The sequence below is a fragment of the Prunus dulcis genome, chromosome 3, assembly GCF_902201215.1.
Source record: "Prunus dulcis chromosome 3, ALMONDv2, whole genome shotgun sequence".
Taxonomy (NCBI): domain Eukaryota; kingdom Viridiplantae; phylum Streptophyta; class Magnoliopsida; order Rosales; family Rosaceae; genus Prunus; species Prunus dulcis.
In genome coordinates, this window is record NC_047652.1 from 22,337,608 (window position 1) to 22,351,532 (window position 13,925).

The 13,925-nt window shown below is 36.7% G+C and overlaps 1 protein-coding gene across 1 annotated transcript; it reads left to right on the forward strand.

Annotated features, from left to right (window-relative positions):
• Window positions 1–3,730: 3,730 nt before the first annotated feature.
• On the forward strand, window positions 3,731–13,177 carry LOC117622548 (pleiotropic drug resistance protein 3-like). The gene is given in 21 exon segments (XM_034353267.1): window positions 3,731–3,753; window positions 7,041–7,125; window positions 7,308–7,467; window positions 7,564–7,640; window positions 7,719–7,772; window positions 7,850–7,940; window positions 8,045–8,628; window positions 8,717–9,030; window positions 9,118–9,278; window positions 9,364–9,467; window positions 9,543–9,696; window positions 9,806–9,904; window positions 10,033–10,133; window positions 10,226–10,558; window positions 10,939–11,229; window positions 11,320–11,403; window positions 11,508–11,641; window positions 11,868–12,095; window positions 12,262–12,433; window positions 12,540–12,794; window positions 12,911–13,177. Coding segments are annotated over 21 exon segments (3,771 nt in total).
• Window positions 13,178–13,925: the final 748 nt, after the last annotated feature.

Below are 13,925 nucleotides of genomic sequence, written 5' to 3' on the forward strand. Positions count from 1 at the left end.
TGTCCAACGGATAATCCTCATAAAAATGCTTCAATACTTTCTTAGTATAAGCAAGAATCTCGTTGGCATAATGCTCGATCTTTAAGTCGAGACAAATATTTCTTGAACTCTTCAGAAGCTTTAATGTGTTGCAAACACATTATAATCAATATACTCACTGAGGCAATTTATGCACATTAACATTGAGTACAGATTTTGTGCTTCAGGCACATGTCATTCAGGGACTTGCTTCATGCAATTTCAATCCTTTCAAGGATTTTGTTTAAAGGGATTAAACTTTATGACACATTATATAGCTTTAACCCAGCTATTTATACATCTTTAGGGAATCGCTTCTGGCAATATGCTCCGTGCATTTAATAACCCTTAAAGATAACATGTTGGTCTCCGTAAATGTGCAATAAAGGGGCACAATTGAATCTATAAATATGGAGAAAACCCAACATTCCTTGTTTATGCCAAAAACATTGTGTCATACAAAGTAGGTATATTCCCTTTTATTCCGAACACCCAAGTATAACTTTCAATATTAACAAATTTTGGGGTTCGTATTGTGGGTTTGTTCTTTCACGTTCATTCTTATCTATAATGGAATTACCTCATTCCATTTTGGCCAATGATATTGTCGACATTTAATAATTGAACGTGGTTCCAATCAACACAGCCCATTGATGATTTGAGTAGCTACTCCAAAATCAAAATTTGTCATTCATCAATTCATGATCCCACCATTCTCATGTGCATGCGCATACATCAATTATAAGCATTTCTTTGCTTTTGGGTACCCAAGCCACTGCAGGGGGCTTTTATTATGTGAGAATGTGGATTATAACCTCCAATGGAGCGTTATTTTATAGTAGGGCGTGGATAATCTCCATTTAGGGAGTTGGAACATTTAGAACCCATATATCTGTCATGCTGCAGGCATGCCACAGATTAATACATACATGTCAATTAATTTCTGGGACTTTAACCCATACAATTTGCTACGCATTAGGCGTGCACAATATCAATATTGACATGTCAAAGGATTGTCCTTTGGGACTTCAATCCACATCATTTGCTACGCAACAGGCGTGCATCATATTGATCACTGCTATACCCATATTTTGTTCTTATGGGACTTTAATCTGTGCAGTGTATTATCAATGTATCCAACTTGCAATCTGTAAAATTTGCATTAATAATTCATGGATACATACAAGCCATTCTTTTGGAACGGACTTATCTCCCCATTTGGTTACCTTTCAAGATAAAATATCAAATAAGTATATAAGCATAAAATAACACAAGTATTGCTTACATCCTTAGGTGGGAGAAACTTTTCTCAAGTATCATTCAAGCTCGTATCGGCCCAGTAAATATAATGTAGCGCTTGATGATCTAGTTATATCCTGCAAGAGCAAAAATCACAATTCTTCTCTCTGTCAAAAACAAATAACCCTCAGAGTTAGGATCACGCATGGATTCTTTCTTCGGATGTTCATTCTAAAGAAATAAAATCCCTTATGAACAGAGAGTTATAAAAAGAAAGAAAAGATACAAAAATTGTGATATTGATTGCAAGGTAAGGTAAGCAATCAAGGAAGGAAGCTGGTGGGAGCAGACAACAAGCTCTCATTTCTCCTAGTCTAGAAGGACCTCAGGAGATTAGAGCATAAGGTCGCCTTCACAGTTCCCTGATGTAGCGGAAACGTGATCAGGGATAGTCTTGCTTCCTGAATGGATGATCAGAGATAGTCTTGCTTCTCGGGCATATTGAGTGCTTACTGATAAGAAAAACAAGTAGATATCGCATCACTAGGTATGGAGAAAACTGGATGTCTTCTGCAAAGAAAATTTAGTAACACATTTATACACAAATAAGAGGAATAGGTAGAACCGGTGAATTTCAAATTAACCATAGGAAAATTGCGAGATTCTCGGGGTGCTTTTGAAAAAATAGCTCCGTGAAATCCGCAAAGCAAGATCAGCTTTGACGAAAATAATACTTGAAAACGCCGAAAGTGCCGACAAACATTAATGGAGGCCGCGTGAAGTTTTGGAATCTGGAAAAGAAAAAGAGAATATGGGGATCCGAGAAGATATTGGGATCCTGGAAAAGTTGCCACATTTCCGTCTATAGATATTGCTTATACAAAACTTGATTGGAGCAATTGCGTTTCAACTCAACTTCCTTCATTTTCTGAAACTTTAGTTTTTCTAAGACTTTCTTCGAAACCTTCTTAAAATGGCTTCCTCTTCTTCCTGCCCAAATTATTTCAATTTAAATGATGCTCCCACAACAACCAGTGACGCCAAAGTTTGGCGTCCATCCTTTGTATCCCAAAATCGTCATCTCACAGTTAATGATTCTGTGATGATGAATGATGCTACTGCTGTCATAGTAGCTAGGAATTTCATTACTCCAATGGATGAAATATTGTTAACAGGGAGGTCTGAGGAAGAGGCTATTGATGACTCAATGGCTTCTAGCATTCAGAGTGCTGCTTCTGTTTCTAACATGGCTGATCGTTTGCGTGCTAGAGCAAACGAGGTTCAGAAGCTAACAACTGAAAATTCGTCTCTTCAAAGAATGCTTCATGAGTCTCAACAGGAGGTTGAGAAACTTAAAGGAGAGAATAATGCCTTGTTGAAACTGGTGAGTTCGTACTCCGTTGATACACTGAGAAGGCTAGACATGCTGCAGGTCTCCAATGAAAGAATTTTGGGAGACCACGAGAGGCTCATGGCTAAGCTTAAGAGGCGCCGTCCTCTTCCTTCAGAGGCTTCCAGAACATAATGTAATTTTATAGATTTTACAGGGCCTGCACCTTCATTGCAGGTGGAAAAAATCTATCTGTTATATGCTCCTTTCCTGTTATAATAATTGCGCACATTCTTAAACTTGTACCTGTGGTTTTTACGTCTTTTCAAAATGACGGTTTGGAACCTTGTGCCTTATAGGTTCAAATAACCACATTGACTTTCCCAAATTTCATATTTCAACGCATGTGAGCCCGTAACTTCTGGCCCGGGCTAAACACATACTCAGAATTTATTCGCCCTTTTCAAATGGACATGAAATATGGATTGAGTAAAAGCCACGCTAATATCGCAATATAGTAGTGAAGAGCATTAACTACTATATACCCACAACTTCAAGTTCAGGATCTCTCATATATTTGGATCCATGGGCTTTCGACCCAGATATAACAAAATATGTGGGGAGCCTCAATTCATCATTTGAAGTTTATACTGATATTATCCATTTCGCGGTGTATTCTTAACAACCGGAATTCACAAAATATATTTCTTCCTTGAGGTGTCGATTATAACAAAATCGAACTTTATTAAATTCATCATCTTCTTATGCCAAAGAAATATGTGGTGTACCACAATCTGCAATAATACCTCAAGGGTTGTCCATTTAACTGTTGGAACTTTAGGTTCTCAACACTGTTAGATTTTGAACTTCAGGCCAAAGTCACATATTCTCATGGTATGGACATTCAATCCCCTTAGATTTTGAACTTCGGGCCAAAATCACATATTCTCATGGTATGGACATTTTTACAATTTTCTGTACATATTTCGGGACTTCAAGTCCTTACATAATTGTCCATATTTTGAGAAACTTCTGGCATCTCATTTAATTGCTCATCCATGAGTTTAAGGAACTGCAGGTTCCCTTTTGTATATAGTGACGGTTTACCCAAAATGGTTAATATTTATGCATACGTCACTATCCATGTATATAGTACTATTCATCAAGTCATGAATACGTATCTATTCATGTGTACAGTACATTTGCCAGTACAGTTGTTATCCATGTGTACGGCACTATTAACCAATACGGTACTGTTACATCATTAAGGAACCCCAGGTCCTTATTTACATGTCAAGGATCAAGGATCTTCAAGTCCGATCTCTTGTTTACAAGTATAGTACCGGAGAGACTGCCAGCTCTTATATCATTATCATCATCAAGGATCTTCAGGTCCTGATGTAATTGTATGATGAGGATCAAGGAACTTCTGGTCCTGATTTGTATACTATAAAAACTCATCATACCACACAATTAATCCATAAAATAAATTGCTTGTAAATAAATTACTGGTATGGACGATAAACCCGCACCATACTTTAAATAAATGTAAATGTGCGGTAAAATAAATTCATAAATTAAATTGCTTGTTGTATGGACGTTAATCCCGCACCATACCTTAAATAAAATTAAATGTGCTGTAAAGTAAATTCATAAAGTATGAGGGTTAATTCCACATCATACTTTAAGTAAAAGTAAATGTGCGATAAAGTAAACGTGCTTGTATGGGCACTAATTCTGCTCCATACATTTAAATAAAAATAAAGGCATGGACGATAAACCCGCGCCATCCTTTTAAATAGATACTGTTGTATGGGTAATAAACCTACACCATACAGTAAATAAATTGTATGGGTAATGAACTTACACCATACAGAAAATAAAATAACTGTGTGGATAAAAACCACCACTAAAAATATAGAAAGTAAAACCGTCCGTTAAAGCTAATAATAGAATTAGCACCACTAAAAGTTGTAGGAAGCTTTTCCAACCTTTTTTTTCTTCGTTGGAATCTTATCAACACCATGATTCATTAGTTTGAAAGCTAGACAAATTGTGTTGGCTTTTCTTCTTTTCACTTGCAAACTTCACTAGCTTTGGATGTTAGTATGAGTATTAAATTGTGTGGAGAAATAATAAAATAATAGAAAAAGTAAGAGGCAGGGAGCTTATCCTTCCAGTTGGTTTGCTCGTATATCTCTCTAGCAGACCACAGCTCCTCCACTACTTTTCTTCCTTACATCAACATAATGGTTAGTAGTATAAATAATAGTGTAGCACAAAAAATTATACCTGAGAGCTTCTCGTGCTGATAACGTGTTATAAAATGAACGGAATATGTGCTAAAATATTGAGCTGCACGTAAAGTAGATGAGACACAACATTTAACGAGGTTCGGCTATGCCTACGTCCTCGGAGAGCAGTAGCAGTAACTTTTCCACTATATAAAATAATAGGGCTACAACTTTAGTGTTTACAATATGTGTGGCTCACTGAATTTTCTCTCTTGGAGAATTTCTCTCTGCTCTCTTTCCTATCTCTTTCCTATCCACTCACTCACCTTCTTTCTTCATTCTCTTCCTCTTCACTAAGCACTCTCTTCTTCTAATGGAGGTATCTATTTATAGGCCTAAGACATTGGCTGTTCACTTCACAAGATAATTGGCAGACAAACATCATTAATATTCTTCAATCAATTGAGTAGTGGGGCTTCCCATTTTGGGATCCGCATTGTTGACTTTACAACAAAAATTTATATTAATTAGAAATGCATACGACACACAAACGTCTGTCGCACTACTAAAGTCAATGCACATTATAAACTCCTTAAGAAGTTAACATCACCAAGCTTGTGCGTACTTAATTACTCTAGGAATAACATTAGAGGCAGAGAGGTGAAGGAAGAAGCTGTGTACTTGGAATCTTTTGCATTTTAGAAATCATGGATTTGGCAGCAGAGATAGGAAGAAGCGTGAGGACCTCTTTTCATCAACATGCATCGAGTTTCAGGAGCACTTCAGACGTCAGATCCATCAACGACAACAACACCGACAACAACGACGACGAAACTGAGTTGCAGTGGGCTGCAATCCAACGGTTGCCCTCATTTGAACGACTTACCGATGAGCAAGATAACAATGGAGGAGGTAATATTACTAAGAGGGTGGTTGATGTCACAAAGCTAGGAGCTCTCGAACGCCACGTGTTCATTGAGAAACTTGTCAAGGATATTGAGGGAGATAACCACCGTCTGTTGCAGAAACTCAAACAAAGAATAGACAGGTAATTGCACTTGCTTTGCTCAGTGATATGAATATCTATGAGAAAATTTTCTTTTATGAAATTATGAAATAGGATTACTTCTCGACTCATCATTATTATACCAACTAGTTATTAGTTTAGAAGTGCTCTCTGCTCTTTTTTTTTTCCTTGAAAAATATTACAAGTTCGAATACCGTTTTTTCATATAATAAAAATAAATAAATAACATCACCACCGTCACCATCACCATAATCATTGCATTTAAAAATCCTTTTTTTAAAATATCCGACTAACCTTTTGCATTTTATTTTTAGGGTGGGATTGCAATTACCGACTGTGGAAGTTGGATACCAAAATTTGGTTGTAGAGGCAGAATGCGAAGTGGTTCAAGGAAAACCCATCCCAACGCTATGGACCGCCCTCAAAAGCATACTCTGTGTAAGTCTTTTCTTATTATTATTATTATTATATAAAATATATATGTTCATGTATATATTGCTAACCTGGCAATTGGCAATGCTTAACATGTGGATGAATCTTGTTTTATATTAGAAGCAAACAAATACATAAGATCGCTTAATTAAGGAAGAAAAAATCGCAAAATTAAGGAAGAATGATCTTTCTTGGAGTTAGCTTATTTTATATTATCATGATGTTCATGACTAGAAGTTGCGAAAAAAGACTTTTGCCTTGGACTGTGGTTTTAGGATTTATTTTAAATCTTTTTAATAATCACCCCCCATCTCTTAAGTAAGGGTTAAGTGAAGTTAATCTTCATCCACAGTCCAAATAAACTTTGGGTTTTGCTAATTTTAATAGTAACATGGTTACTGAGTCTGTCCCATGTAACAAATAATCATAATTGCATTGTGTGAACGTTTGTAAAATAAATCATATTTTAAGAGGTAAGAGGTCTCGAGTTCGAATCTAGCTTAGGAAGGGTCATGGTTCTACTTTTTCTTTCTAAGTATTTAAAAATTATAATCCCAAAGAGAACTGAAGGTGATGCCAATTGTTACAACAGGGTATAACACAGATAATTGGTTGCAAGCCTCAAGCGTACAAATTAGAGATTCTCAAAGGTGTCAATGGCATCATCAAGCCATCAAGGTTAATAATAACATAAATCCTTTTTCTTCTATTTTTCTTGACATGAAGAAGTAAGAGATTTATGGAGTGGTATTTTATGCAGGATGACTCTATTGCTTGGCCCTCCAGGCTGTGGGAAAACCACTTTCTTACAGGCACTTGCTGGGAAACTTAACCACTCTCTCAAGGTTTTCTAATCATTTACTAAACCTATACAAAAGCTAGCTTAACTTATATGTGGGGAAATTTAGCAACAGCAAAAGAAACAAAAAACAAAAAACAATCAATCAGATGTACATTTCTGACTTAGAAACAGAACAATGAGCTGACTAGCTCTAAAGGTCTGATAAATGTATCCATAAATTTCTAGGTCCGAGGAGAAATTACCTACAATGGTTACAAGTTCAATGAGTTTGTTCCTCAGAAGACATCAGCTTATATAAGTCAATATGACTTGCACATTTCTGAGCTGACTGTGAGGGAAGCACTCGACTTCTCAGCACGTTGCCAGGGTATTGGAAACAGAGCAGGTAGGCCAATTTGTGCATTTTATTATGGCCAAGAATCATAATCTTTAAAACTAGTTTCAATTCATCTTATATAGAAGCTTTTTTTCTCCATTGAAGATATAATGAAAGAAGTCAGCAGAAGGGAGAAGCAATCAGGAATTGTCCCAGAACCAGACATTGACACTTATATGAAGGTATGAATTTTTCAGAATAGAAGTTTCCAAATTAGTCCATTTCTTGTTGGCAATCACTGATGACAACTTCACTAACAGGCCATTTCAATTGAAGGGTTGAAAAACTCCCCCCAGACTGACTATATAATGAAGGTAATTCTCATAGGACCAAGTCCTACCCCTTCTCTTATTAACAGGAAGTTTGATACAATTTGTTTTTCTTTTGTTAGATTCTTGGGCTAGACATTTGTGCTGATACAATCGTAGGCGACGCAATGCAAAGAGGAATTTCGGGTGGTCAGAAGAAAAGACTGACAACAGGTTTTACAAATTACTGATAAATTCTGTTTATATGTTAACATAGTTACATTTGAAGTTTATTCTCTCATCATATACTAAAGTTTCTTGATCTTTTCCTCCCTTAGGGGAAATGATGATTGGTCCAGCAAGAGCTTTCTTCATGGATGAGATATCAACAGGCTTAGATAGTTCCACTACCTTTCAGATTGTTACTTGTTTGCAGCAACTGACACACGTAACAAACTCCACCATTTTGGTATCACTTCTTCAGCCAACACCGGAGACCTTCGCTCTCTTTGATGACATTATCTTGATGGCAGAAGGAAAAGTTGTATATCATGGGCCTTGCAATAATGTTGCAGAGTTCTTTGAGCAGTGTGGTTTTCGCAGCCCACCGAGAAAAGGCATTTCTGACTTCCTGCAAGAGGTGGTTTCTCGAAATGATCAGGCAAAGTACTGGTACCATGAAGACCAACCCTACAGTTATGTTACAGTTGACAAGTTTGTAAATATGTTCAAGGATTTTCATGTCGGAAAGAAGCTAGATGAGGAACTTCGCAAGCCTTTTGACAAATCTGAGTGCCACAAAGATGCTTTATCATTCAACATCTACTCATTAAGAAAATGGGAACTATTAAAAGCATGTACTGCTAGAGAATGGCTTCTTATGAAGCGCAACTCGTTTGTTCATGTGTTCAAGTCGGCACAGGTAATGGATAGTTGTGACAATAGGTTAATTATCAAACAACTACTTAAATAATCAAACATTTAAACACTTGCACTATTTCATTTTGCAGCTTGTCGTCGTTGCGCTAGTAACAATGACGGTCTTTTCACGTACATGGATGAATATTGACGATGTCCATGCAAAGTACTACATGGCTTCTTTGTTCTATGCTCTCATTAGACTGATGAGCAATGGGATTGCAGAGTTATCAATGACTGTCTCCAGACTTGCAGTCTTCTACAAGCAAAGAGATTTCTACTTTTATCCTGCATGGGCTTATTCCATTCCAGCTACCATTCTAAAGATTCCATTTTCATTGCTAGATGCTTTTCTTTGGACATCCCTTACTTATTATGGCATTGGTTACAGTCCTGAGCCCGAAAGGTACATCAATTCTTTGAGGCTAAATTGCTCACTCTTTCTTTTTTCCTTTGTGGCTTTCTAAATGCATTTGTTTTCATCAAATGTCAGGTTCTTCAAGCAAATCATTATTCTATTCCTCGTGCATCAAGTATCTATATCATTTTTTCGTCTGATCGCATCCTTGGTTCGAACTCCCTCTGTAGCAGCAACCATTGGTCTTTTCTCCTTAATAGTAATGTTTCTATTTGGTGGCTTCATAATTCCAAAATGTAAGGAATGTCACTGGTGATTTCAGTAGAAATTTGAAAATTTTGTGCCATTTCACTCAATCTAATAAGCATTTCCCAAATGCAGCTTCCTTGCCTACTTGGATGGAGTGGGGCTTTTGGCTTTCTCCACTAACATATGGAGAAATAAGTGCTTCAGTAAATGAATTTCATGCTCCAAGGTGGCAAAAGGTAAAGGAGGAAATCATATCAAGGTAGCTTAATTTGTGTTGAGAGTTAATATTCACTGGTTGTTGTTCCTTGCAGGTTTTATCTTCAAATGTCACTATAGGCCAGCAAGTTCTAGAAAACCGCGGTCTCAATTTCAGTGACAGCTTTTATTGGATATCAATAGGAGCTTTACTTGGATTTTGGATGGTTTTCAACATTGGGTTCACCTGTGCACTCAGTTATTTAAAATGTATTTCTCTTTACCAAAGAAACTGTTAGGAAACGTATGACAGATTTAATTCTGTATACCAATTTAATTCTCACCTTTGAAGATTTTACTGACATTTGACATTTTGCAGCTCCCGGAAGTTCTCGAACTATCATTTCTCATGAAAAGTTCTCCCATCTGAAGGAAAAAGAAAATTTAGATAATTCCTGCCAAGAAAAAGAATTAACTTGTGTTGATACTCACATAACTGCTGCAGAAGCTACAAGCATAGGTGAGATGCTTCTTCTTACTATCCTTTTGTACTTGACATCATTAAAAAATAAATTTGCTAAACTACAAATAATGTTTGTACATCAGAAAGCAAGCTATATATAACAAATTTTACAGGCATGGTCTTACCCTTTGAGCCCATAAGTATATCATTTCAGAATGTGCAATACTTTGTTGATACACCCAAGGTGAGTACATTCTTTATGAGTTCCTGATTCTACAAGAGAGTTGTATTTGAATCAAACTGATCAGATTCAGATTTCACCCTTATATCCCCCAGAAAATGAGAGAGCAAGGTTTTCCTCCACAACGACTACAGCTTCTTCAAGACATAACTGGTGCATTTAGACCTGGAATTCTTACAGCTTTGATGGGAGTTAGTGGAGCTGGAAAAACAACACTGATGGATGTCCTTTCTGGAAGAAAAACTGGTGGAAGTATTGAAGGAGACATTAGAATTGGAGGGTACCCAAAAGTACAAGAAACATATGCCAGAATATCTGGGTATTGTGAACAAAGTGACATACATTCTCCACAGATTACAGTAGGAGAATCTGTACAATACTCGGCTTGGTTACGCTTGCCAGCGCAGATTGATAGGCATACAAGATCTGTAAGATTCCCTTTAAACTTATAAGGCATGTAGTATGTCAAACATAATACTTCAAATCTAAGAATTAGACCTGGAGCTAGTTTTCTTAGACATAAAGATACTTCAAGTTTGTCTATTTGTAACTTAGAACCAAGAAGTTAGCATGGAGTAACAACATAGCTTCCATAAAATGAACATATTTTCATAAATTTATCTCTATAAATCTCTCAGAAAAAATATACATACATACATATACACACTTCTGTATATTGTTTGTAGCGAGAACATATAGGGGAAAGAACAAAAAAACTTTCAAGGAATGCTAGACTTTTATAAAGATAAAAAATTCTTCTAGTTATAAAGATTTCCTGATGTTTTGAGTTGTTCTATCTATTTATCAGCAATTTGTGAAAGAAGTTCTTCAAATGATAGAGCTTGATGAAATCAAAGACGAATTAGTTGGCATACCTGGTGGTAGTGGTATATCTGCAGAGCAACGCAAAAGGCTGACAATAGCAGTAGAGCTTGTTTCAAATCCATCCATAATATTCATGGACGAACCGACCTCTGGTTTAGATGCCAGAGCAGCTGCTATAGTTATGAGAGCTGTGAAAAATATTGTCAGTACAAGGAGGACTGTTGTATGCACAATTCACCAGCCAAGTATTGACATATTTGAAGCATTCGATGAGGTAATTGACTAATATAATTCTATACATGAAAAAAGATATGAATTTTTTGCTAAACAGGGCAAATAATATATCAGTTGATACTTTGTACAGCTTATTTTGATGAAAAGAGGAGGACAAATAATATACTACGGAGAGCTAGGCCAAAATTCAAGTAAGCTTATTGAATACTTTGAGGTAAGTTACTTAATTACTCTTAACACTCTTTTCCTTTATTTTCATAATCTAGTTCCACAGGTCAATTCTGTCAACTCTGCATTTTAACTCACCTTCTGTTACAGGGTATTCCCGGGGTTCCGAAAATTAAAGAGAATTACAACCCAGCAACATGGATGTTAGAGGTCACCGGTCTTTCTGCAGAAGCTCAAATTGCCATAGATTTTGCTCATATCTATAGAGGATCACATCTATGCCAGTGAGTTTACTGCATTAGCATATACAACATATGAGCTTTTAGGCATTGTTAACATGCTAAAGTTTTGCATTAATAGATTTCCAAGACTCTAAATTAAGCACAAAGTTTGTTTGGCAGTCCAGCGGCTTAAACATCAATGCTTATGCTATGCTTACTTTTCGCACACTTCTTGCTCATGTTTCTAGATTAACTAATGCTCAAACCCAATGTTTCTTGTTCTATTCAGGAAGAACAACGAACTAGTTAGAGAACTCAGCTTTCCAGAACAAGGCTCAAAGGAATTACATTTTTCTACTCGCTTTCCACAAAATGGATGGGAGCAATTCAAAGCATGCCTATGGAAGCGGCATCTCTCCTACTGGAGAAGTCCGAGATATAACCTGGGGAGATTGATATTTACTGCTGCATGTTCTTTGTTATTTGGAGCACTTCTTTGGCAGAAAGGGCAGAAAATGTAAGTCCATTTAACAGAGATAATATCATTTAATTTCTTACATCAATGAATTACTAGAAGACCATCAACGAACCTAGCAGTAAAGAAAAAAAATGTTGGTGTCACATTTTAAACTAGAGGTTAATATATCTACCATCTAAAACACAGTTTTTCCTTTGTTCTGAAGAGATGGCGAACAGGAATTTTTCAACATTCTAGGATCAATGTTTGTTTTACTTCAATGCATGGGAATTGGCAACTGTTCCTCTGTTTTACCATTCATAGCTACTGAGCGCAATGTTGTATACCGAGAAAGATTTGCTGGAATGTACTCGTCGTGGGCATATTCGTTTTCACAGGTACTTTCCAAATTCATTCCTAGAGCATAATATTTTAGCAACTCCAAAGTTTGATATGAGATTCAAAACTATAAAGGGTTTAACAAAACTCTTCCAAATGTTGCAGGTGATCATAGAAATTCCATATATATTGATACAAGCAGCTTTGTTTTCGACAATTACGTGTCCAGCCATAGATTTCCAATGGTCACTCTACAAAGTATTTTGGTATTTCTATGCTATGTTTTCTACCTTCCTCTACTTCAATTACTTCGGTATGTTGCTTGTTTCTCTGACCCCAACATATCAAGTGGCTTCAGTATTGGCAAGTTTCTGCTACACTATGTTCAATTTGTTCTCGGGTTTCCTCTTACCTGGACCAGTAAGCTAACTCTCTCTTTACTTGTTCAGCATGAAAGGAGTTTGCATATACTAGTATACGAAAACCCTGAGAAAGTTTCCATGCAATTGATTTTGAAACTTTCTTCCCAATTGCAGAAAATTCCTGTATGGTGGGTTTGGGGCTACTGGATTTGCCCTCTTGCCTGGTCCTTAAAAGGTGCTCTCACTTCACAGTATGGAGATGTAGAGAAGGAAATAGTAGTGCATGGAGAGCAAAGGACAATCAGTGCCTTCTTGGGAAGTATTTATGGGTACAACTATGATGATCTAGGAGTTGTAGCAATTGTTCTTCTTGCATATCCACTAGTTTTTGCACTTGTTTTTGCATGTGCTACAGAAAAAATAAACTTTCAGAGGAGGTAATTATGCCTTCCACCTGCTGAAGCTCTGTAATGCATATATGTAGTATCCAATTCAATAAACTTCAACGTTGAGGACACGATTGCCCCACAATGGCCATTTCAAAGTTTATCCTAGTTAATTTGAGGTTCTAGTAAGTTTTTTTTCTTCTCTTTTGGTCCTATGTAGTTTCTTCCTTCCTACTAAAAATCGGGCACATATTATTCAATTGTATCAAGCCATCAGCAGTGTTCGAAAAATCGGCCTAGGCGCTAGGCGGGCTCCTAGGTGCTAGGCGGGCGCCTAGACGCTAGGCAGGAGAACACTGCCACTATATCACCCTAATCTATGAGTGTGTCTCGATTTTGAAATAATAATCAATAAATACATTGAACCGTGAAGATTTCAGAAAATGAAAAGTAAAAAAAACAAGGGAACTTACAGTGACGTTCCGTGGAGATGGAGATGGAGATGGATCGCGCCGATTAGAGAAAACCCTAACCTGAGCTTGATCCATGCAGAGAAGGAAAGTTCAGAGTGTAGGAACCGAAGCAAAACCCAAATCCAAGATTGCATGGCTAATTCAGAGTAGCCATGCGGCTATACTCTGTAAATATTTAAAATATTCAGACACATTTAGAAAGTATAGCCGGGCGGCCATACTATTTAAATATTCGAATATGTTAAATATTAAAAAAAGTATATTCGAATATATTTTAAACTTGTAGCCGCACGGCTATACTCTTTGAAATTTTGAATATTTTTAAAAAGT